This window comes from Oncorhynchus nerka, linkage group LG15 (genome assembly GCF_034236695.1).
Source record: "Oncorhynchus nerka isolate Pitt River linkage group LG15, Oner_Uvic_2.0, whole genome shotgun sequence".
NCBI lineage: Eukaryota > Metazoa > Chordata > Actinopteri > Salmoniformes > Salmonidae > Oncorhynchus > Oncorhynchus nerka.
In genome coordinates, this window is record NC_088410.1 from 1,959,955 (window position 1) to 1,985,754 (window position 25,800).

General features: G+C 43.3%; 1 protein-coding gene across 1 annotated transcript in view; it reads right to left on the minus strand.

The window, feature by feature from the left end:
- Positions 1 to 24,010, minus strand: part of ern2 (endoplasmic reticulum to nucleus signaling 2) — a 120,864-nt gene extending 96,854 nt beyond the window's left edge. The window contains 2 exon segments of the mRNA XM_065000841.1: positions 1,896 to 2,010; positions 23,439 to 24,010. Of these exon segments, the coding sequence (XP_064856913.1) occupies positions 1,896 to 2,010; positions 23,439 to 23,615 (292 nt within the window). The 5' untranslated portion in view covers positions 23,616 to 24,010.
- Between the last annotated feature and the right edge of the window lie 1,790 nt (positions 24,011 to 25,800).

Genomic DNA, 25,800 nt, shown 5'->3' on the forward strand with positions numbered 1-25,800 from the left:
ATATATTATTATACTATATATTATTATACTATACTGTAGGTATATATTATTATACTATATATTATTATACTATACTGTAGGTATATATTATTATACTACATATTATACTATACTATATATTATTATACTATATATTATTACACTATACTGTAGGTATATATTATTATACTATACTGTAGGTATATATTATTATACTATATATTATTACACTATACTGTAGGTATATATTATTATACTATACTGTAGGTATATATTATTATACTATATATTATTACACTATACTGTAGGTATATATTATTACACTATACTGTAGGTATATATTATTATACTATATATTATTACACTATACTGTAGGTATATATTATTATACTATACTGTTATTATTATTATACTATATATTATTACTATACTGTAGGTATATATTATTACATACTATACTGTAGGTATATATTATTATACTATATATTATTACACTATACTGTAGGTATATATTATTATACTATATATTATTATACTATATATTATTATACTATATATTATTACACTATACTGTAGGTATATATTATACATATTATACTATACTATATATTATTATACTATATATTATTATACTATACTGTAGGTATATATTATTACACTATACTGTAGGTATATATTATTATATTATACTATATATTATTACACTATACTGTAGGTATATATTATTATACTATATATTATTATACTATACTATATATTATTATACTATATATTATTATACTATACTGTAGGTATATATTATTACACTACATATTATACTATACTATATATTATTATACTATATATTATTATACTATACTGTAGGTATATATTATTATACTATATATTATTATACTATATATTATTATACTATACTGTAGGTATATATTATTACACTACATATTATATATATTATATTATTATACTATATATATATTATACTATATATTATTATACTATACTGTAGGTATATATTATTACACTACATATTATACTATACTATATATTTTTATACTATATATTATTACACTATACTGTAGGTATATATTATTACACTATACTGTAGGTATATATTATTATATTATACTATATATTATTACACTATACTGTAGGTATATATTATTATACTATATATTATTATACTATACTATATATTATTATACTATATATTATTATACTATACTGTAGGTATATATTATTACACTACATATTATACTATACTATATATTATTATACTATATATTATTATACTATACTGTAGGTATATATTATTATACTATATATTATTATACTATATATTATTATACTATACTGTAGGTATATATTATTACACTACATATTATACTATACTATATATTATTATACTATATATTATATTATACTATATATTATTATACTATACTGTAGGTATATATTATTACACTATATTATACTATACTATATATTATTATACTATATATTATTACACTATATATTATTACACTATACTGTAGGTATATATTATTATACTACATATTATATTATACTATATATTATTATACTATATATTATTATACTATACTGTAGGTATATATTATTACACTACATATTATACTATATATTATTATACTATACTGTAGGTATATTATTACACTACATATTATACTATATATTATTATACTATACTGTAGGTATATATTATTATACTATATATTATTATTCTATATATTATTATACTATACTGTAGGTATATATTATTATACTATATATTATTATACTATATATTATTATTCTATATATTATTATACTATATATTATTATACTATATATTATTATACTATACTGTAGGTATATATTATTACACTATACTGTATGTGGGCGTGAGAGCGGGTGCTGACCTTCTTTGAGGGTCCATTTGATGTCTCCAGACTGCTTGGAGACAGCATGTAGACTCCCATCCAGAGTAGACACAAACAATAGAGACTCTGGTAGAGTTACACTCACTGACTTCACCTGGGGAGTAGAGAGAGAGAGAGTATAGACTGACTTCATCTGGGGAGTAGAGAGAGAGGAGAGACTGACTTCACCTGGGCAGTAGAGAGAGAGAGGAGAGACTATGTGTTATAACAGACACATACAGTATTATAGATAGGTAGGTAGCTGGTCTGGTCCTCATGTCTGAACAGTGTTGGATGGATGGATGGATGGATTAGATAGATGGATTAGATAGATGGATTAGATAGATAGCTGGCCTGGTCCTCTCAGCACAAACTGGCTCTAACCAGAATAGAAAGAGTGGGAGGCCCCGGTGCACAACTGAGCAAGAGGACAAGTACATTAGAGTGTCTAATGTTCACTGTTGACGTTGAGACTGGTGTTTTATGGATACTATTGCATTAAGTCTTGTTTTTACATCCATTGAGATAGTTCCTCAGTGTACCTGGAAAATCTTTCCAGCTCTCTCTCCCTTTCGACCACCACTCAGCGTGAAAGGGAACAATGTCATGCTCTGATCCAGTGGAAACGTCATAAAATAGGCTGATTACTGAGTATCCCCTTGAACAAATAGCCTACAGCTGTCATTACTGAGTATCCCCTTGAACAAATAGTCTACAGCTGTCATTACTGAGTATCCCCTTGAACAAATAGCCTACAGCTGTCATTACTGAGTATCCCCTTGAACAAATAGCCTACAGCTGTCATTACTGAGTATCCCCTTGAACAAATAGCCTACAACTGTCCTTCCTGATTATCCCCTTGAACAACTAGCCTACAGCTGTCATTACTGATTACCCCCTTGAACAAATAGCCTACAGCTGTCATTACTGAGTATCCCCTTGAACAAATAGCCTACAGCTGTCATTACTGAGTATCCCCTTGAACAAATAGTCTACAGCTGTCATTACTGAGTATCCCCTTGAACAAATAGTCTACAGCTGTCATTACTGAGTATCCCCTTGAACAACTAGCCTACAGCTGTCATTACTGAGTATCCCCTTGAACAAATAGCCTACAACTGTCCTTCCTGATTATCCCCTTGAACAACTAGCCTACAGCTGTCATTACTGATTACCCCCTTGAACAACTAGCCTACAGCTGTCATTACTGAGTATCCCCTTGAACAAATAGTCTACAGCTGTCATTACTGAGTATCCCCTTGAACAAATAGTCTACAGCTGTCATTACTGAGTATCCCCTTGAACAAATAGTCTACAGCTGTCATTACTGAGTATCCCCTTGAACAACTAGCCTACAGCTGTCATTACTGAGTATCCCCTTGAACAAATAGCCTACAACTGTCCTTCCTGATTATCCCCTTGAACAACTAGCCTACAGCTGTCATTACTGATTACCCCTTGAACAACTAGCCTACAGCTGTCATTACTGAGTATCCCCTTGAACAAATAGTCTACAGCTGTCATTACTGAGTATCCCCTTGAACAAATAGCCTACAGCTGTCATTACTGAGTATCCCCTTGAACAAATAGTCTACAGCTGTCATTACTGAGTATCCCCTTGAACAAATAGCCTACAGCTGTCATTACTGAGTATCCCCTTGAACAAATAGTCTACAGCTGTCATTACTGATTATCCCCTTGAACAAATAGTCTACAGCTGTCATTACTGAGTATCCCCTTGAACAACTAGCCTACAGCTGTCATTACTGAGTATCCCCTTGAACAACTAGCCTACAGCTGTCATTACTGAGTATCCCCTTGAACAAATAGCCTACAACTGTCATTACTGATTATCCCCTTGAACAACTAGCCTACAGCTGTCATTACTGAGTATCCCCTTGAACAAATAGCCTACAGCTGTCATTACTGAGTATCCCCTTGAACAAATAGCCTACAGCTGTCATTACTGATTATCCCCTTGAACAAATAGCCTACAGCTGTCATTACTGATTATCCCCTTGAACAAATAGCCTACAGCTGTCATTACTGATTATCCCCTGATTATTTGTTAGCAGGAGCTTCAGGCCAGAAAAGAAAGTTAATCGTTGATACAATGTTTCAAGTTCGTCGCAGACAGGCCATGTGTAACCAATGTGGTTTATAGTATAGTTACAGTATGTTTATCAGGTTAATAATTGATACAATGTTTCAAGTTCGTAGCAGACAGGCCATGTGTAACCAATGTGATTTAATAGTATTTTTATTTTATTCATTTATTTTTAAAATCTTGTTCAAACTGCAGGCTGCAATGTTATTTGTTTTTTTTACTTAATTAGAAATATAAAAGTTACTTTTTAGATTTACTTTTTTTGTTTCATTTAAATTTTTTGGGTTTGGATTTAATTTTCATTAACCACATGACAATGATATTGAAATCAGGACGTTATTATAAATGAAATTAAACTATCCACTATGAAAATGTGGACATGAAAACCATAACCGGCACGCAGATCGGCAGAAACAGTGAGATAAAATGGGCCATTTGAGACTCCTATTTTTATTTTACCGGCAACTTCAGAAAAGTGACGGCAGAATCTGAGACAGCCAGCAGGAGAGAGAGGAGAACTGTCGGGTTCAGTTCAGTTCAGTACAACTTCAGGTGGAATCTGAGACAGCCAGCAGGAGAGAGAGGAGAACTGTCAGGTTCAGTTCAGTTCAGTACAACTTCAGGTGGAATCTGAGACAGCCAGCAGGAGAGAGAGGAGAACTGTCAGGTTCAGTTCAGTTCAGTACAACTTCAGGTGGAATCTGAGACAGCCAGCAGGAGAGAGAGGAGAACTGTCAGGTTCAGTTCAGTTCAGTACAACTTCAGGTGGAATCTGAGACAGCCAGCAGGAGAGAGAGGAGAACTGTCGGGTTCAGTTCAGTTCAGTACAACTTCAGGTGGAATCTGAGACAGCCAGCAGGAGAGAGAGGAGAACTGTCAGGTTCAGTTCAGTTCAGTACAACTTCAGGTGGAATCTGAGACAGCCAGCAGGAGAGAGGAGAACTGTCGGGTTCAGTTCAGTTCAGTACAACTTCAGGTGGAATCTGAGACAGCCAGCAGGAGAGAGAGGAGAACTGTCAGGTTCAGTTCAGTTCAGTACAACTTCAGGTGGAATCTGAGACAGCCAGCAGGAGAGAGAGGTGAACTGTCAGGTTCAGTTCAGTTCAGTACAACTTCAGGTGGAATCTGAGACAGCCAGCAGGAGAGAGAGGAGAACTGTCAGGTTCAGTTCAGTTCAGTACAACTTCAGGTGGAATCTGAGACAGCCAGCAGGAGAGAGAGGTGAACTGTCAGGTTCAGTTCAGTTCAGTACAACTTCAGGTGGAATCTGAGACAGCCAGCAGGAGAGAGAGGAGAACTGTCAGGTTCAGTTCAGTTCAGTACAACTTCAGGTGGAATCTGAGACAGCCAGCAGGAGAGAGAGGAGAACTGTCAGGTTCAGTTCAGTTCAGTTCAGTTCAGTACAACTTCAGGTGGAATCTGAGACAGCCAGCAGGAGAGAGAGGAGAACTGTCGGGTTCAGTTCAGTTCAGTACAACTTCAGGTGGAATCTGAGACAGCCAGCAGGAGAGAGAGGAGAACTGTCGGGTTCAGTTCAGTTCAGTACAACTTCAGGTGGAATCTGAGACAGCCAGCAGGAGAGAGAGGAGAACTGTCGGGTTCAGTTCAGTTCAGTACAACTTCAGGTGGAATCTGAGACAGCCAGCAGGAGAGAGAGGAGAACTGTCAGGTTCAGTTCAGTTCAGTACAACTTCAGGTGGAATCTGAGACAGCCAGCAGGAGAGAGAGGAGAACTGTCAGGTTCAGTTCAGTTCAGTACAACTTCAGGTGGAATCTGAGACAGCCAGCAGGAGAGAGAGGAGAACTGTCAGGTTCAGTTCAGTTCAGTACAACTTCAGGTGGAATCTGAGACAGCCAGCAGGAGAGAGAGGAGCACTCTCGGGTTCAGTTCAGTTCAGTACAACTTCAGGTGGAATCTGAGACAGCCAGCAGGAGAGAGAGGAGAACTGTCAGGTTCAGTTCAGTTCAGTACAACTTCAGGTGGAATCTGAGACAGCCAGCAGGAGAGAGAGGAGAACTGTCAGGTTCAGTTCAGTTCAGTTCAGTACAACTTCAGGTGGAATCTGAGACAGCCAGCAGGAGAGAGAAGAGAACTGTCGGGTTCAGTTCAGTTCAGTACAACTTCAGGTGGAATCTGAGACAGCCAGCAGGAGAGAGAAGAGAACTGTCGGGTTCAGTTCAGTTCAGTACAACTTCAGGTGGAATCTGAGACAGCCAGCAGGAGAGAGAGGAGAACTGTCAGGTTCAGTTCAGTTCAGTACAACTTCAGGTGGAATCTGAGACAGCCAGCAGGAGAGAGAGGAGAACTGTCAGGTTCAGTTCAGTTCAGTACAACTTCAGGTGGAATCTGAGACAGCCAGCAGGAGAGAGAGGAGAACTGTCGGGTTCAGTTCAGTTCAGTACAACTTCAGGTAGAATCTGAGACAGCCAGCAGGAGAGAGAGGAGAACTGTCAGGTTCAGTTCAGTTCAGTACAACTTCAGGTGGAATCTGAGACAGCCAGCAGGAGAGAGAGGAGAACTGTCAGGTTCAGTTCAGTTCAGTACAACTTCAGGTGGAATCTAGGACAGCCAGCAGGAGAGAGAGGAGAACTGTCAGGTTCAGTTCAGTTCAGTACAACTTCAGGTGGAATCTGAGACAGCCAGCAGGAGAGAGAGGAGAACTGTCAGGTTCAGTTCAGTTCAGTACAACTTCAGGTGGAATCTGAGACAGCCAGCAGGAGAGAGAGGAGAACTGTCAGGTTCAGTTCAGTTCAGTACAACTTCAGGTGGAATCTGAGACAGCCAGCAGGAGAGAGAGGAGAACTGTCAGGTTCAGTTCAGTTCAGTACAACTTCAGGTGGAATCTGAGACAGCCAGCAGGAGAGAGAGGAGAACTGTCAGGTTCAGTTCAGTTCAGTACAACTTCAGGTGGAATCTGAGACAGCCAGCAGGAGAGAGAGGAGAACTGTCAGGTTCAGTTCAGTTCAGTACAACTTCAGGTGGAATCTGAGACAGCCAGCAGGAGAGAGAGGAGAACTGTCAGGTTCAGTTCAGTTCAGTACAACTTCAGGTGGAATCTGAGACAGCCAGCAGGAGAGAGAGGAGGAACTGTCAGGTTCAGTTCAGTTCAGTACAACTTCAGGTGGAATCTGAGACAGCCAGCAGGAGAGAGAGGAGAACTGTCAGGTTCAGTTCAGTACAACTTCAGGTGGAATCTGAGACAGCCAGCAGGAGAGAGAGGAGAACTGTCAGGTTCAGTTCAGTTCAAAACAACTTCAGGTGGAATCTGAGACAGCCAGCAGAGAGAGAGAGGAGAACTGTCAGGTTCAGTTCAGTTCAGTACAGCTTCAGGTGGAATCTGAGACAGCCAGCAGGAGAGAGAGGTGAACTGTCAGGTTCAGTTCAGTTCAGTACAACTTCAGGTGGAATCTGAGACAGCCAGCAGGAGAGAGAGGTGAACTGTCAGGTTCAGTTCAGTTCAGTACAACTTCAGGTGGAATCTGAGACAGCCAGCAGGAGAGAGAGGAGAACTGTCAGGTTCAGTTCAGTTCAGTACAACTTCAGGTGGAATCTGAGACAGCCAGCAGGAGAGAGGAGAACTGTCAGGTTCAGTTCAGTTCAGTTCAGTTCAGTACAACTTCAGGTGGAATCTGAGACAGCCAGCAGGAGAGAGAGGAGAACTGTCGGGTTCAGTTCAGTTTACAACTTCAGGTGGAATCTGAGACAGCCAGCAGGAGAGAGAGGAGAACTGTCGGGTTCAGTTCAGTTCAGTACAACTTCAGGTGGAATCTGAGACAGCCAGCAGGAGAGAGAGGAGAACTGTCGGGTTCAGTTCAGTTCAGTACAACTTCAGGTGGAATCTGAGACAGCCAGCAGGAGAGAGAGGAGAACTGTCAGGTTCAGTTCAGTTCAGTACAACTTCAGGTGGAATCTGAGACAGCCAGCAGGAGAGAGAGGAGAACTTCAGGTTCAGTTCAGTTTACAACTTCAGGTGGAATCTGAGACAGCCAGCAGGAGAGAGAGGAGAACTGTCAGGTTCAGTTCAGTTCAGTACAACTTCAGGTGGAATCTGAGACAGCCAGCAGGAGAGAGAGGAGCACTGTCGGGTTCAGTTCAGTTCAGTACAACTTCAGGTGGAATCTGAGACAGCCAGCAGGAGAAAGAGGAGAACTGTCAGGTTCAGTTCAGTTCAGTTCAGTACAACTTCAGGTGGAATCTGAGACAGCCAGCAGGAGAGAGGGGAGAACTGTCAGGTTCAGTTCAGTTCAGTACAACTTCAGGTGGAATCTGAGACAGCCAGCAGGAGAGAGAGGAGAACTGTCAGGTTCAGTTCAGTTCAGTACAACTTCAGGTGGAATCTGAGACAGCCAGCAGGAGAAAGAGGAGAACTGTCAGGTTCAGTTCAGTTCAGTTCGTTCAGTACAACTTCAGGTGGAATCTGAGACAGCCAGCAGGAGAGAGGGGAGAACTGTCAGGTTCAGTTCAGTTCAGTACAACTTCAGGTGGAATCTGAGACAGCCAGCAGGAGAGAGAGGAGAACTGTCAGGTTCAGTTCAGTTCAGTACAACTTCAGGTGGAATCTGAGACAGCCAGCAGGAGAGAGAAGAGAACTGTCGGGTTCAGTTCAGTTCAGTACAACTTCAGGTGGAATCTGAGACAGCCAGCAGGAGAGAGAGGAGAACTGTCAGGTTCAGTTCAGTTCAGTACAACTTCAGGTGGAATCTGAGACAGCCAGCAGGAGAGAGAGGAGAACTGTCAGGTTCAGTTCAGTTCAGTACAACTTCAGGTGGAATCTGAGACAGCCAGCATTGGAGAGAGAGGAGAACTGTCGGGTTCAGTTCAGTTCAGTACAACTTCAGGTAGAATCTGAGACAGCCAGCAGGAGAGAGAGGAGAACTGTCAGGTTCAGTTCAGTTCAGTACAACTTCAGGTGGAATCTGAGACAGCCAGCAGGAGAGAGAGGAGAACTGTCAGGTTCAGTTCAGTTCAGTACAACTTCAGGTGGAATCTGAGACAGCCAGCAGGAGAGAGAGGAGAACTGTCAGGTTCAGTTCAGTTCAGTACAACTTCAGGTGGAATCTGAGACAGCCAGCAGGGAGAGAGGAGAACTGTCAGGTTCAGTTCAGTTCAGTACAACTTCAGGTGGAATCTGAGACAGCCAGCAGGAGAGAGAGGAGAACTGTCAGGTTCAGTTCAGTTCAGTACAACTTCAGGTGGAATCTGAGACAGCCAGCAGAGAGAGAGAGGAGAACTGTCAGGTTCAGTTCAGTTCAGTACAACTTCAGGTGGAATCTGAGACAGCCAGCAGAGAGAGAGGAGAACTGTCAGGTTCAGTTCAGTTCAGTACAACTTCAGGTGGAATCTGAGACAGCCAGCAGGAGAGAGGAGGAACTGTCAGGTTCAGTTCAGTTCAGTACAACTTCAGGTGGAATCTGAGACAGCCAGCAGGAGAGAGAGGAGAACTGTCAGGTTCAGTTCAGTACAACTTCAGGTGGAATCTGAGACAGCCAGCAGGAGAGAGAGGAGAACTGTCAGGTTCAGTTCAGTTCAGTACAACTTCAGGTGGAATCTGAGACAGCCAGCAGGAGAGAGAGAGGAGAACTGTCAGGTTCAGTTCAGTTCAGTACAACTTCAGGTGGAATCTGAGACAGCCAGCAGGAGAGAGAGGAGAACTGTCAGGTTCAGTTCAGTTCAGTACAACTTCAGGTGGAATCTGAGACAGCCAGCAGGAGAGAGAGGAGAACTGTCAGGTTCAGTTCAGTTCAGTACAGCTTCAGGTGGAATCTGAGACAGCCAGCAGGAGAGAGAGGTGAACTGTCAGGTTCAGTTCAGTTCAGTACAACTTCAGGTGTAATCTGAGACAGCCAGCAGGAGAGAGAGGAGAACTGTCAGGTTCAGTTCAGTTCAGTACAACTTCAGGTGGAATCTGAGACAGCCAGCAGGAGAGAGAGGAGAACTGTCAGGTTCAGTTCAGTTCAGTACAACTTCAGGTGGAATCTGAGACAGCCAGCAGGAGAGAGAGAGGAGAACTGTCAGGTTCAGTTCAGTTCAGTACAACTTCAGGTGGAATCTGAGACAGCCAGCAGGAGAGAGAGGAGAACTGTCAGGTTCAGTTCAGTACAACTTCAGGTGGAATCTGAGACAGCCAGCAGGAGAGAGAGGTGAACTGTCAGGTTCAGTTCAGTTCAGTACAACTTCAGGTGGAATCTGAGACAGCCAGCAGGAGAGAGAGGAGAACTGTCAGGTTCAGTTCAGTTCAGTACAACTTCAGGTGGAATCTGAGACAGCCAGCAGGAGAGAGAGGAGAACTGTCAGGTTCAGTTCAGTTCAGTACAACTTCAGGTGGAATCTGAGACAGCCAGCAGGAGAGAGAGGAGAACTGTCAGGTTCAGTTCAGTACAACTTCAGGTGGAATCTGAGACAGCCAGCAGGAGAGAGAGGAGAACTGTCAGGTTCAGTTCAGTTCAGTACAACTTCAGGTGGAATCTGAGACAGCCAGCAGGAGAGAGAGGAGAACTGTCGGGTTCAGTTCAGTTCAGTACAACTTCAGGTGGAATCTGAGACAGCCAGCAGGAGAGAGAGGAGAACTGTCAGGTTCAGTTCAGTACAACTTCAGGTGGAATCTGAGACAGCCAGCAGGAGAGAGAGGAGAACTGTCAGGTTCAGTTCAGTTCAGTACAACTTCAGGTGGAATCTGAGACAGCCAGCAGGGAGAGAGAGGAGAACTGTCAGGTTCAGTTCAGTTCAGTACAACTTCAGGTGGAATCTGAGACAGCCAGCAGAGAGAGAGGAGAACTGTCAGGTTCAGTTCAGTTCAGTACAACTTCAGGTGGAATCTGAGACAGCCAGCAGGAGAGAGAGAGGAGAACTGTCAGGTTCAGTTCAGTTCAGTACAGCTTCAGGTGGAATCTGAGACAGCCAGCAGGAGAGAGAGGTGAACTGTCAGGTTCAGTTCAGTTCAGTACAACTTCAGGTGGAATCTGAGACAGCCAGCAGGAGAGAGAGGAGAACTGTCAGGTTCAGTTCAGTTCAGTACAACTTCAGGTGGAATCTGAGACAGCCAGCAGGAGAGAGAGGAGAACTGTCAGGTTCAGTTCAGTTCAGTACAACTTCAGGTGGAATCTGAGACAGCCAGCAGGGAGAGAGAGGAGAACTGTCAGGTTCAGTTCAGTTCAGTACAACTTCAGGTGGAATCTGAGACAGCCAGCAGGAGAGAGAGGAGAACTGTCAGGTTCAGTTCAGTACAACTTCAGGTGGAATCTGAGACAGCCAGCAGGAGAGAGAGGTGAACTGTCAGGTTCAGTTCAGTTCAGTACAACTCAGGTGGAATCTGAGACAGCCAGCAGGAGAGAGAGGAGAACTGTCAGGTTCAGTTCAGTTCAGTACAACTTCAGGTGGAATCTGAGACAGCCAGCAGGAGAGAGAGGAGAACTGTCAGGTTCAGTTCAGTTCAGTACAACTTCAGGTGGAATCTGAGACAGCCAGCAGGAGAGAGAGGAGAACTGTCAGGTTCAGTTCAGTACAACTTCAGGTGGAATCTGAGACAGCCAGCAGGAGAGAGAGGAGAACTGTCAGGTTCAGTTCAGTTCAGTACAACTTCAGGTGGAATCTGAGACAGCCAGCAGGAGAGAGAGGAGAACTGTCGGGTTCAGTTCAGTTCAGTACAACTTCAGGTGGAATCTGAGACAGCCAGCAGGAGAGAGAGGAGAACTGTCAGGTTCAGTTCAGTACAACTTCAGGTGGAATCTGAGACAGCCAGCAGAGAGAGAGGAGAACTGTCAGGTTCAGTTCAGTTCAGTACAACTTCAGGTGGAATCTGAGACAGCCAGCAGGAGAGAGAGAGGAGAACTGTCAGGTTCAGTTCAGTTCAGTACAACTTCAGGTGGAATCTGAGACAGCCAGCAGGAGAGAGGAGAACTGTCAGGTTCAGTTCAGTTCAGTACAACTTCAGGTGGAATCTGAGACAGCCAGCAGAGAGAGAGAGGAGAACTGTCAGGTTCAGTTCAGTTCAGTACAGCTTCAGGTGGAATCTGAGACAGCCAGCAGGAGAGAGAGGTGAACTGTCAGGTTCAGTTCAGTTCAGTACAACTTCAGGTGGAATCTGAGACAGCCAGCAGGAGAGAGAGGAGAACTGTCAGGTTCAGTTCAGTTCAGTACAACTTCAGGTGGAATCTGAGACAGCCAGCAGGAGAGAGAGAGAGAACTGTCAGGTTCAGTTCAGTTCAGTACAACTTCAGGTGGAATCTGAGACAGCCAGCAGGAGAGAGAGGAGAACTGTCAGGTTCAGTTCAGTTCAGTACAACTTCAGGTGGAATCTGAGACAGCCAGCAGGAGAGAGAGGAGAACTGTCATCAGGTTCAGTTCAGTACAACTTCAGGTGGAATCTGAGACAGCCAGCAGGAGAGAGAGGTGAACTGTCAGGTTCAGTTCAGTTCAGTACAACTTCAGGTGGAATCTGAGACAGCCAGCAGGAGAGAGAGGAGAACTGTCAGGTTCAGTTCAGTTCAGTACAACTTCAGGTGGAATCTGAGACAGCCAGCAGGAGAGAGAGGAGAACTGTCAGGTTCAGTTCAGTTCAGTACAACTTCAGGTGGAATCTGAGACAGCCAGCAGGAGAGAGAGGAGAACTGTCAGGTTCAGTTCAGTACAACTTCAGGTGGAATCTGAGACAGCCAGCAGGGAGAGAGGAGAACTGTCAGGTTCAGTTCAGTTCAGTACAACTTCAGGTGGAATCTGAGACAGCCAGCAGGGAGAGAGGAGAACTGTCGGGTTCAGTTCAGTTCAGTACAACTTCAGGTGGAATCTGAGACAGCCAGCAGGAGAGAGAGGAGAACTGTCAGGTTCAGTTCAGTTCAGTACAACTTCAGGTGGAATCTGAGACAGCCAGCAGGAGAGAGAGGAGAACTGTCAGGTTCAGTTCAGTTCAGTACAACTTCAGGTGGAATCTGAGACAGCCAGCAGGAGAGAGAGGAGAACTGTCAGGTTCAGTTGTTTTTTTCCTTCTGGTTAACAAGATCTCTGACTCCCTCTTGAGTCATTTGTGTGTCTGTAATAATTTAATCAAACAGCTTAAAGCATCATTTCAGTACATATAGTTGATTTAATTAAAACACATGGGCTGTGTCTATATATGGGGAAATACACTTAAAGCATCATTTCAGTACATATAGTTGATTTAATTAAAACACATGGGCTGTGTCTATATATGGGGAAATACACGTAACATTTCAACCAATCGGTGGAAAGAACAGACACACCCACTGCTGACTGGTGTATATGGGGGAAATACACGTAACATTTCAGCCAATCGGTGGAAAGAACAGACACACCCACTGCTGACTGGTGTATATGGGGGAAATACACGTAACATTTCAGCCAATCGGTGGAAAGAACAGACACACCCACTGCTGACTGATGTATATGGGGGAAATACACGTTTAAATATGACCAAGATGTTTTGGTTGTATTTTACTTTAGTGCCTTGTTGCCAACAGGAGGCATGTTTTGGTTATTTTACTTTAGTGCCTTGTTGCCAACAGGAGGCATGTTTTGGTTGTATTTTACTTTAGTACCTTGTTGCCAACAGGAGGCATGTTTTGGTTATTTTACTTTAGTGCCTTGTTGCCAACAGGATGCATGTTTTGGTTGTATTTTACTTTAGTGCCTTGTTGCCAACAGGAGGCATGTTTTGGTTATTTTACTTTAGTGCCTTGTTGCCAACAGGATGCATGTTTTGGTTGTATTTTACTTTAGTGCCTTGTTGCCAACAGGAGGCATGTTTTGGTTGTATTTTACTTTAGTGCCTTGTTGCCAACAGGATGCATGTTTTGGTTGTATTTTACTTTAGTGCCTTGTTGCCAACAGGAGGCATGTTTTGGTTGTATTTTACTTTAGTGCCTTGTTGCCAACAGGAGGCATGTTTTGGTTATTTTACTTTAGTGAGTTGCCAACAGGAGGCATGTTTTGGTTGTATTTTACTTTAGTACCTTGTTGCCAACAGGAGGCATGTTTTGTTTTACTTTAGTGCCTTGTTGCCAACAGGAGGCATGTTTTGGTTGTATTTTACTTTAGTGCCTAGTTGCCAACAGGAGGCATGTTTTGGTTATTTTACTTTAGTGCCTTGTTGCCAACAGGATGCATGTTTTGGTTGTATTTTACTTTAGTGCCTTGTTGCCAACAGGAGGCATGTTTCTGTTATTTTACTTTAGTGCCTTGTTGCCAACAGGATGCATGTTTAGTTGTATTTTACTTTAGTGCCTTGTTGCCTGTAGTGAGGCATGTTTTGGTTGTATTTTACTTTAGTGCCTTGTTGCCAACAGGATGCATGTTTTGGTTGTATTTTACTTTAGTGCCTTGTTGCCAACAGGAGGCATGTTTTGGTTGTATTTTACTTTAGTGCCTTGTTGCCAACAGGAGGCATGTTTTGGTTATTTTACTTTAGTGCCTTGTTGCCAACAGGAGGCATGTTTTGGTTGTATTTTACTTTAGTACCTTGTTGCCAACAGGAGGCATGTTTTGGTTATTTTACTTTAGTGCCTTGTTGCCAACAGGAGGCATGTTTTGGTTGTATTTTACTTTAGTGCCTAGTTGCCAACAGGAGGCATGTTTTTTGTTATTTTACTTTAGTGCCTTGTTGCCAACAGGATGCATGTTTTGGTTGTATTTTACTTTAGTGCCTAGTTGCCAACAGGAGGCATGTTTTGGTTATTTTACTTTAGTGACTTGTTGCCAACAGGATGCATGTTTTGGTTGTATTTACTGTTTAGTGCCTTGTTGCCAACAGGAGGCATGTTTTGGTTGTATTTTACTTTAGTGCCTTGTTGCCAACAGGATGCATGTTTTGGTTGTATTTTATCTTTAGTGACTTGTATGCCAACAGGAGGCATGTTTTGGTTGTATTTTACTTTAGTGCCTTGTTGCCAACAGGAGGCATGTTTTGGTTGTATTTTACTTTAGTGCCTTGTTGCCAACAGGATGCATGTTTTGTAGTTGTATTTTACTTTAGTGCCTTGTTGCACTGAACAGGATGCATGTTTTGGTTGTATTTTACTTTAGTGCCTTGTTGCCTGTAGTGAGGCATGTTTTGGTTGTATTTTACTTTAGTGCCTTGTTGCCAACAGGATGCATGTTTTGGTTGTATTTTACTTTAGTGCCTTGTTGCCAACAGGAGGCATGTTTTGGTTGTATTTTACTTTAGTGCCTTGTTGCCAACAGGAGGCATGTTTTGGTTGTATTTTACTTTAGTGCCTTGTTGCCAACAGGAGGCATGTTTTGGTTGTATTTTACTTTAGTGCCTAGTTGCCAACAGGAGGCATGTTTTGGTTGTATTTTACTTTAGTGCCTTGTTGCCAACAGGATGCATGTTTTGGTTGTATTTTACTTTAGTGCCTTGTTGCCAACAGGATGCATGTTTTGGTTGTATTTTACTTTAGTGCCTTGTTGCCAACAGGAGGCATGTTTTGGTTGTATTTTACTTGAGTGCCTAGTTGCCAACAGGAGGCATGTTTTGGTTGTATTTGACTGACTTTAGTGCCTTGTTGCCAACAGGATGCATGTTTTGGTTGTATTTTACTTTAGTGCCTTGTTGCCAACAGGAGGCATGTTTTGGTTGTATTTTACTTTAGTGCCTTGTTGCCAACAGGATGCATGTTTTGGTTGTATTTTACTTAGTGCCTTGTTGCCAACAGGATGCATGTTTTGGTTGTATTTTACTTTAGTGCCTTGTTGCCAACAGGAGGCATGTTTTGGTTGTATTTTACTTTAGTGCCTTGTTGCCAACAGGATGCATGTTTTGGTTGTATTTTACTTTAGTGCCTTGTTGCCAACAGGATGCATGTTTTGGTTGTATTTTACTTTAGTGCCTTGTTGCCAACAGGAGGCATGTTTTGGTTGTATTTTACTTTAGTGCCTAGTTGCCAACAGGAGGCATGTTTTCTGTATTTGACTTTAGTGCCTTATTGCCAACAGGATGATGTTTTGGTTGTATTTTACTTTAGTGCCTTGTTGCCAACAGGAGGCATGTTTTGGTTGTATTTTACTTTAGTGCCTAGTATGCCTGTAGGAGGCATGTTTTGGTTGTATTTTACTTTAGTGCCTTGTTGCCAACAGGATGCATGTTTTGGTTGTATTTTACTTTAGTGCCTTGTTGCCAACAGGAGGCATGTTTTGGTTGTATTTTACTTTAGTGCCTAGTTGCCAACAGGATGCATGTTTTGGTTGTATTTTACTTTAGTGCCTTGTTGCCAACAGGATGCATGTTTTGGTTGTATTTTACTTTAGTGCCTTGTTGCCAACAGGAGGCATGTTTTGGTTGTATTTTACTTTAGTGCCTTGTTGCCAACAGGATGCATGTTTTGGTTGTATTTTACTTTACCTGTTTTGGTGCCTTGTTGCCAACAGGATGCATGTTTTGGTTGTATTTTACTTTAGTGCCTTGTTGCCAACAGGAGGCATGTTTTGGTTGTATTTTACTTTAGTGCCTTGTTGCCAACAGGAGGCATGTTTTGGAATATTTTTTATTCTGTACAGCCTTCCTTCTTTTCACTCTGTCAATTAGGTTGGTATTGTGGAGTAACTACAATGTTGTTGATCCATCCTCAGGGTTCTCCTATCACAGCCATTAAACTCTGTCATTTAGGTTAGTATTGTGGAGTAACTACAATGTTGTTGATCCATCCTCAGTTTTCTCCTATCACAGCCATTAAACTCTGTAACTGTTTTAAAGTCACCATTGGCCTCATGGGGAAAATCCCTGAGCAGTTTCCTTCCTCTTGATACACTGAGTTAGGAAGGACGCCTGTATCTTTGTAGTGACTGGGTGTATTGATACACTGAGTTAGGAAGGACGCCTGTATCTCTGTAGTGACTGGGTGTATTGATATGCTTGTATCTCTGTAGTGACTGGGTGTATTGATACACTGAGTCAGGAAGGACGCCTGTATCTCTGTAGTGACTGGGTGTATTGATACACTGAGTTAGGAAGGACGCCTGTATCTCTGTAGTGACTGGGTGTATTGATACACTGAGTTAGGTAGGACACCTGTATCTCTGTAGTGACTGGGTGTATTGATACACTGAGTTAGGAAGGACGCCTGTATCTCTGTAGTGACTGGGTGTATTGATACACTGAGTTAGGAAGGACGCCTGTATCTCTGTAGTGACTGGGTGTATTGATACGCCTGTATCTCTGTAGTGACTGGGTGTATTGATACACTGAGTTAGGAAGGACACCTGTATCTCTGTAGTGACTGGGTGTATTGATACACTGAGTTAGGAAGGACGCCTGTATCTCTGTAGTGACTGGGGTGTATTGATACGCCTGTATCTCTGTAGTGACTGGGTGTATTGATACGCCTGTATCTCTGTAGTGACTGGGTGTATTGATACACTGAGTTAGGAAGGACGCCTGTATCTCTGTAGTGACTGGGTGTATTGATACGCCTGTATCTCTGTAGTGACTGGGTGTATTGATACGCCTGTATCTTTGTAGTGACTGGGTGTATTGATACACTGAGGTAGGAAGGACGCCTGTATCTTTGTAGTGACTGGGTGTATTGATACACTGAGTTAGGTAGGACACCTGTATCTCTGTAGTGACTGGGTGTATTGATACACTGAGTTAGGAAGGACGCCTGTATCTCTGTAGTGACTGGGTGTATTGATACACTGAGTTAGGAAGGACGCCTGTATCTCTGTAGTGACTGGGTGTATTGATATGCCTGTATCTCTGTAGTGACTGGGTGTATTGATACACTGAGTTAGGAAGGACGCCTGTATCTCTGTAGTGACTGGGTGTATTGATATGCCTGTATCTCTGTAGTGACTGGGTGTATTGATACACTGAGTTAGGAAGGACACCTGTATATCTGTAGTGACTGGGTGTATTGATACACTGTGTTAGGAAGGACGCCTGTATCTCTGTAGTGACTGGGTGTATTGATATGCCTGTATCTCTGTAGTGACTGGGTGTATTGATACGCCTGTATCTCTGTAGTGACTGGGTGTATTGATACACTGAGTTAGGAAGGACGCCTGTATCTCTGTAGTGACTGGGTGTATTGATACGCCTGTATCTCTGTAGTGACTGGGTGTATTGATACGCCTGTATCTTTGTAGTGACTGGGTGTATTGATACACTGAGGTAGGAAGGACGCCTGTATCTTTGTAGTGACTGGGTGTATTGATACACTGAGTTAGGTAGGACACCTGTATCTATGTAGTGACTGGGTGTATTGATACACTGAGTTAGGAAGGACGCCTGTATCTCTGTAGTGACTGGGTGTATTGATACACTGAGTTATGAAGGACGCCTGTATCTCTGTAGTGACTGGGTGTATTGATACGCCTGTATCTCTGTAGTGACTGGGTGTATTGATACACTGAGTTAGGAAGGACACCTGTATCTCTGTAGTGACTGGGTGTATTGATACACTGAGTTAGGAAGGACGCCTGTAGTGACTGGGTGTATTGATACACTGAGTTAGGAAGGACGCCTGTATCTCTGTAGTGACTGGGTGTATTGATACGCCTGTATCTCTGTAGTGACTGGGTGTATTGATACACTGAGTTAGGAAGGACGCCTGTATCTCTGTAGTGACTGGGTGTATTGATACGCCTGTATCTCTGTAGTGACTGGGTGTATTGATACGCCTGTATCTCTGTAGTGACTGGGTGTATTGATACACTGAGTTAGGAAGGACGCCTGTATCTCTGTAGTGACTGGGTGTATTGATACGCCTGTATCTCTGTAGTGACTGGGTGTATTGATACACTGAGTTAGGAAGGACGCCTGTATCTCTGTAGTGACTGGGTGTATTGATACGCCTGTATCTCTGTAGTGACTGGGTGTATTGATACGCCTGTATCTCTGTAGTGACTGGGTGTATTGATACACTGAGTTAGGAAGGACGCCTGTATCTCTGTAGTGACTGGGTGTATTGATACGCCTGTATCTCTGTAGTGACTGGGTGTATTGATACACTGAGTTAGGAAGGACGCCTGTATCTCTGTAGTGACTGGGTGTATTGATACACTGAGTTAGGTAGGACACCTGTATCTCTGTAGTGACTGGGTGTATTGATACACTGAGTTAGGAAGGACGCCTGTATCTCTGTAGTGACTGGGTGTATTGATACACTGAGTTAGGAAGGACGCCTGTATCTCTGTAGTGACTGGGTGTATTGATACGCCTGTATCTCTGTAGTGACTGGGTGTATTGATACACTGAGTTAGGAAGGACGCCTGTATCTCTGTAGTGACTGGGTGTATTGATACGCCTGTATCTCTGTAGTGACTGGGTGTATTGATACGCCTGTATCTCTGTAGTGACTGGGTGTATTGATACACTGAGTTAGGAAGGACGCCTGTATCTCTGTAGTGACTGGGTGTATTGATACGCCTGTATCTCTGTAGTGACTGGGTGTATTGATACACTGAGTTAGGAAGGACGCCTGTATCTCTGTAGTGACTGGGTGTATTGATACGCCTGTATCTCTGTAGTGACTGGGTGTATTGATACACTGAGTTAGGAAGGACACCTGTATCTCTGTAGTGACTGGGTGAATTGATACACTGAGTTAGGAAGGACGCCTGTCTCTTTGTAGTGACTGGGTGTATTGATACACTGAGTTAGGAAGGACACCTGTATCTCTGTAGTGACTGGGTGTATTGATACACTGAGTTAGGAAGGACGCCTGTATCTCTGTAGTGACTGGGTGTATTGATACGCCTGTATCTCTGTAGTGACTGGGTGTATTGATACGCCTGTATCTCTGTAGTGACTGGGTGTATTGATACACTGAGTTAGGAAGGACGCCTGTATCTCTGTAGTGACTGGGTGTATTGATACGCCTGTATCTCTGTAGTGACTGGGTGTATTGATACACTGAGTTAGGAAGGACGCCTGTATCTTTGTAGTGACTGGGTGTATTGATACACTGAGTTAGGAAGGACGCCTGTATCTCTGTAGTGACTGGGTGTATTGATACACTGAGTTAGGAAGGACGCCTGTATCTTTGTAGTGACTGGGTGTATTGATACACTGAGTTAGGAAGGACGCCTGTATCTTTGTAGTGACTGGGTGTATTGATACACTGAGTTAGGTAGGACACCTGTATCTCTGTAGTGACTGGGTGTATTGATACACTGAGTTAGGAAGGACGCCTGTATCTCTGTAGTGACTGGGTGTGATTGAGTTAGGAAGGACGCCTGTATCTCTGTAGTGACTGGGTGTATTGATACACTGAGTTAGGAAGGACGCCTGTATCTTTGTAGTGACTGGGTGTATTGATACACTGAGTTAGGAAGGACGCCTGTATCTTTGTAGTGACTGGGTGTATTGATACACTGAGTTAGGTAGGACACCTGTATCTCTGTAGTGACTGGGTGTATTGATACACTGAGTTAGGAAGGACGCCTGTATCTCTGTAGTGACTGGGTGTATTGATACACTGAGTTAGGAAGGACGCCTGTATCTCTGTAGTGACTGGGTGTATTGATACGCCTGTATCTCTGTAGTGACTGGGTGTATTGATACACTGAGTTAGGAAGGACGCCTGTATCTCTGTAGTGACTGGGTGTATTGATACGCCTGTATCTCTGTAGTGACTGGGTGTATTGATACGCCTGTATCTCTGTAGTGACTGGGTGTATTGATACACTGAGTTAGGAAGGACGCCTGTATCTCTGTAGTGACTGGGTGTATTGATACGCCTGTATCTCTGTAGTGACTGGGTGTATTGATACACTGAGTTAGGAAGGACGCCTGTATCTCTGTAGTGACACGCCTGTATCTCTGTAGTGACTGGGTGTTTGATACACTGAGTTAGGAAGGACACCTGTATCTCTGTAGTGACTGGGTGAATTGATACACTGAGTTAGGAAGGACGCCTGTCTCTTTGTAGTGACTGGGTGTATTGATACACTGAGTTAGGAAGGACACCTGTATCTCTGTAGTGACTGGGTGTATTGATACGCCTGTATCTCTGTAGTGACTGGGTGTATTGATACGCCTGTATCTCTGTAGTGACTGGGTGTATTGATACACTGAGTTAGGAAGGACGCCTGTATCTCTGTAGTGACTGGGTGTATTGATACACTGAGTTAGGAAGGACGCCTGTATCTTTGTAGTGACTGGGTGTATTGATAGACCAATCCAAAGTGTAACTAATAACTAATAGTGAAGTTGCAGAGAAATGCCATGTCTTTCTTTTGAGTCTGATATGCACCAATCTCCCCATTGGTTATGTCGTGAACCGTGTACATTGGCCTGGCCAGTTCCTTCAAATTCCAAGACGGTCAAAGCCCTCGTATGTGAAACTGTCTACAGTTGTGTGTTCTTCTCTGACCAGGGTACCAGCTGAGGACAGTTCATATTCAGTTTAGAGTAATTAAAACACAAAGCTCTGCACCTTCCTGTTTTCACTGTCTGGGATACACACGAGTTCCGAAACTCGTTTTGGAACCATTTGGAACACTCGTTTAGAACAGACTGCTGAATTTGGAACACTCATTTAGAACAGACTGCTGAATTTGGAACACTCGTTTGGAACAGACTGCTGAATTTGGAACACTCGTTTTGGAACAGACTGCTGAATTTGGAACACTCATTTAGAACAGACTGCTGAATTTGGAACACTCGTTTAGAACAGACTGCTGAATTTGGAACACTCTGAATTTGGAACAGACTGCTGAATTTGTTTAGAACAGACTGCTGAATTTGGAACACTCGTTTTGGAACAGACTGCTGAATTTGGAACACTCGTTTTGGAACAGACTGCCGAATTTGGAACACTCATTTAGAACAGACTGCTGAATTTGGAACACTCATTTGGAACAGACTGCTGAATTTGGAACACTCATTTGGAACAGACTGCTGAATTTGGAACACTCTTTTGGAACAGACTGCTGAATTTGGAACACTCGTTTGGAACAGACTGCTGAATTTGGAACACTCGTTTAGAACAGACTGCTGAATTTGGAACACTCGTTTTGGAACAGACTGCTGAATTTGGAACACTCGTTTGGAACAGACTGCCGAATTTGTAACACTCGTTTAGAACAGACTGCTGAATTTGGAACACTCGTTTTGGAACAGACTGCTGAATTTGGAACACTCATTTGGAACAGACTGCCGAATTTGGAACACTCGTTTGGAACAGACTGCCGAATTTGGAACACTCGTTTGGAACAGACTGCCGAATTTGGAACACTCATTTAGAACAGACTGCTGAATTTGGAACACTCATTTGGAACAGACTGCTGAATTTGAAATTTGGAACAGACTGCTGAATTTGGAACAGACTGCTGAATTTGGAACAGGTTGCTGAATTTGGAACACTCATTTAGAACAGACTGCTGAATTTGGAACACTCATTTGGAACAGACTGCTGAATTTGGAACACTCATTTAGAACAGACTGCTGAATTTGGAACACTCATTTGGAACAGACTGCTGAATTTGGAACACTGATTTAGAACAGACTGCTGAATTTGGAACACTCGTTTTGGAACAGACTGCTGAATTTGGAACACTCGTTTTAGAACAGACTGCTGCATTTGGAACAGGTTGCCGGAGGCTGAATATGATTGTATTGATGCCTTTTGTTCTGACTTTTTACAAGCCTCTCGGGTAGATAGAGAACATTAGGTGCTTGTCTGAATAGAATATAAAACGGGCCTGCTTCTGTTCTGGAGATGTCGCCGTAAATGATCGTATTAAACTGGATCGATCTTTGATTGACCACTGCTCTCCTTGTTTTTCACCTGGAAATGTCCGTTACACCAGGACAACCTGAATAGCAAGATAAACCCCGCCCCTTCCCGGTCTCCTTCTCAGCAAAGAGACCGTTTACCACATGTTGTGTGTTTAACCGCGACACTCCTGTATTTACTCAACGAGGGGTGGCATCATAGAACCGGACTCTGTATGGCGCCTTAATAAAGGGATACGTGGTCATTTAACAAGGAATGTCCACACGCGTTTCAATGTCCAATACCTTTACCTACTAAACTACAACATATAGAGGCATCCAAATGGTAAAACGCCGGAGAGCGATATACCCTCTTCCTCTCTCTAGTTACGGAGAGCGATATACCCTCTTTACGCACCATTAGTTACGTTATTGCCTACAATGTTAGACAGGTAACTATAACGGATTACATTTTAAAAAGTAACCTACACAGGACAGGACGAGAAAGACAAGAAAGACAGAAAGGCGAGGGGGGTTTGTTCATTTCCAGCATACTATTCTTGAAGTGTATTAGAGTCCCCTCTCTCTTTCTCTCTCTCTCTCTCTCTCTCTCTCTCTCTCTGTGTGTACGGGTTTCCCGAAATAGACCAACCGGACAGTGGCACCGTACCCCGCGAGCCACACACCCCGCAGTAGGGTTTGCCCCCTCCCCTCCCCTCCCCTCCCCTCCCCTCCCCCATAAACATGTAAACAACAACAAACACTCACCTGTAAGTCGGTTCCTTTCCAAGACAGCAGCAACAGCAGCAGCAGGAGACCGCGTGCTAACTTCCCCATGGTTGTAGATCTACCAACGGGAATCTCGATCAACGGGAAGAAACGTGTTATTAAACTTACAAGAACAGAGGTCGAATTATCTGTCAACTTTCTCCAGCGATCGTCCATTTTGGTCACACGGCGACAGGGCTTCGTTTGTTGAACATTTTTTTTCTTAAGTCTTCTTTCAGATTGACGTGTTTTTATTTAACCTGTGTAACAGGTTGTGGATAGAAGTAGGATGAGAGATCGGAGACCATCACAACAGTACCGACTAAACGACGAGCCCCCACCATTACGGTTTCCGTGTTGGAACGGATCCTGTGACGTCAGTTAGAGAGGGTGTCCTTGGTTCTCGTCGGTAGGCGGTCAGGACCGACGGAATGGTCCAAAAAAAGTCGGATCAAAATAGTTAAATAACAGAGAATATAGTGGTTTTGTGTATGTGGCGGTTTTTCCTCACCAACATACCCATCATAAAGTATATAACTCAGGCGCAAAGCGACCTGCTGTCAAATCATGTGGGACTGGCCCCGCCCTCTTGTTTGATTGACGGCCGTTCTGTCCAATGGTAAAAGGAGAGTTGGACTGTAACCGGGGGCGGGGTTTAGAATGAGCTCGACGCCACCTTAGAACACGTGGAAACGGCAATGTGGCTCGCAGCTTTGTGATCACTGCAACACGCGGCTCGTTCAGGTGAAAGAGAATAGAGATGGTGAAAGAGAATAGAGAACAGAGAAGAGACATCTATGCCTTTATTAAGCTCTCTCTCTCTCTGTCTCTTCCTCTCTCTCTCTTCCTCTCTCTCCCTTCCCCTCCCTCTCTTCCTCTCTCTCTCTCCCTTCCTCTCTTCCTCTCTCTCTCTTCCTCTCTCTCCCTCTCCCCTCCCTCTCTTCCCTCTCTCTCTCCCTTCCTCTCTCTCTCTCTCTCTCTTCCTCTCTCTCCCTTCCCCTCCCTCTCTTCCTCTCTTCTCTCTCTTCTCTCTCTCTTCCTCTCTCTTTTCCTCTATCTCTCTCTGTCTCTTCCTCTCTCTCTCTCCCTTCCCCTCTCTCTCTCTCTCTCTGTCTCTTCCTCTCTCTCTCTCTCTCTCTCTCTCTCTTCCTCTCTCTCTCTCCCTTCCCCTCTCTCTCTCTGTCTCTTCCTCTCTCTCTCCCTTCCTCTCTCTCTCTCTCTTCCTCTCTCCTCTCTCTCTTCTCTCTCTCTCTCTCTCTGAGCCTGTGTCGCTCTGTTTCTTCTTCTTCTTGTAATTTTCCCTGACTTTTCTCAGTTTATAGTGCAAGGGGTACTAAGGTGAACATAATTATAGATTTTTAAAAAACATTTCAAAATGAATCCCACCAGCACTACATATACTATAATACCCACGTCCAGGCTATCCCACAGTCTCCATAGACAAACATTGGCAGTAGAATGGCCCATACTGAAGAGCCCTGCTAGAGCTGCCCCCCTGGTCAACTGTAAGTGCTGTTATTGTGAAGTGGAAACGTCTAGGAGCAACAACGGTTCAGTAGCGAAGTGGTAGGCCACACATGGTCACAGAACAACCAAGTGCTGAAGCGTTAAAATCGTCTGTCCTCGGTTGCAACACGTCTAGGAGCAACAACGGTTCAGTAGCGAAGTGGTAGGCCACACACGTTAAAATCGTCTGTCCTCGGTTGCAACACTCACTGCCAAGTTCCAAACTTCCTTTGGCACAAGAACTGTTTGTCGGGAAGCTTCGTGATATGGGTTTCCATGGCCGAGCAGCCGCACACAAGCCTAGGATCACCATGCCAACCGTCGGCTGGAGTGGTGTGAAGCTCGCCAACCATTGGAGTCTGGAGCAGTGGAAACGCGTTCTCTGGAGTGATGAATCACGCTTCACCATGTGGCAGTCTGACGGACGAAACTTGGTTTGGCGGATGCCAGGAGAACGCTACCTGCCCGAATGCATTGTGCCAACTGTAAAGTTTGGTGGAGGAGGAATAATGGTCTGTTTTTCATGATTCAGGCCCCTTAGTTCCAGTGAGGGGAAATATTAACGCTACTACATAACAATGACATTCTAGACGATTCTGAGCGTCCAACGTCGTGGCAACGGCCCTTTCCTGTTTCAGCGTCCCCGATGCACAAAACGAGGTCCATGCAGAAATGGTTTGTCGAGATCGGTGTGAAAGAACTTGACTGGCCTGCACAGAGCCCTGACCTCAACCACATCGAACACCTTTGGTGTGAATTGGAAACGCCGACTGCGAGCCAGGCCTAATCGCCCAACATCATCATCATCATCAACAACAATCATCTTGTGGCTCAGTGGAGCTGATGTTCCAACATC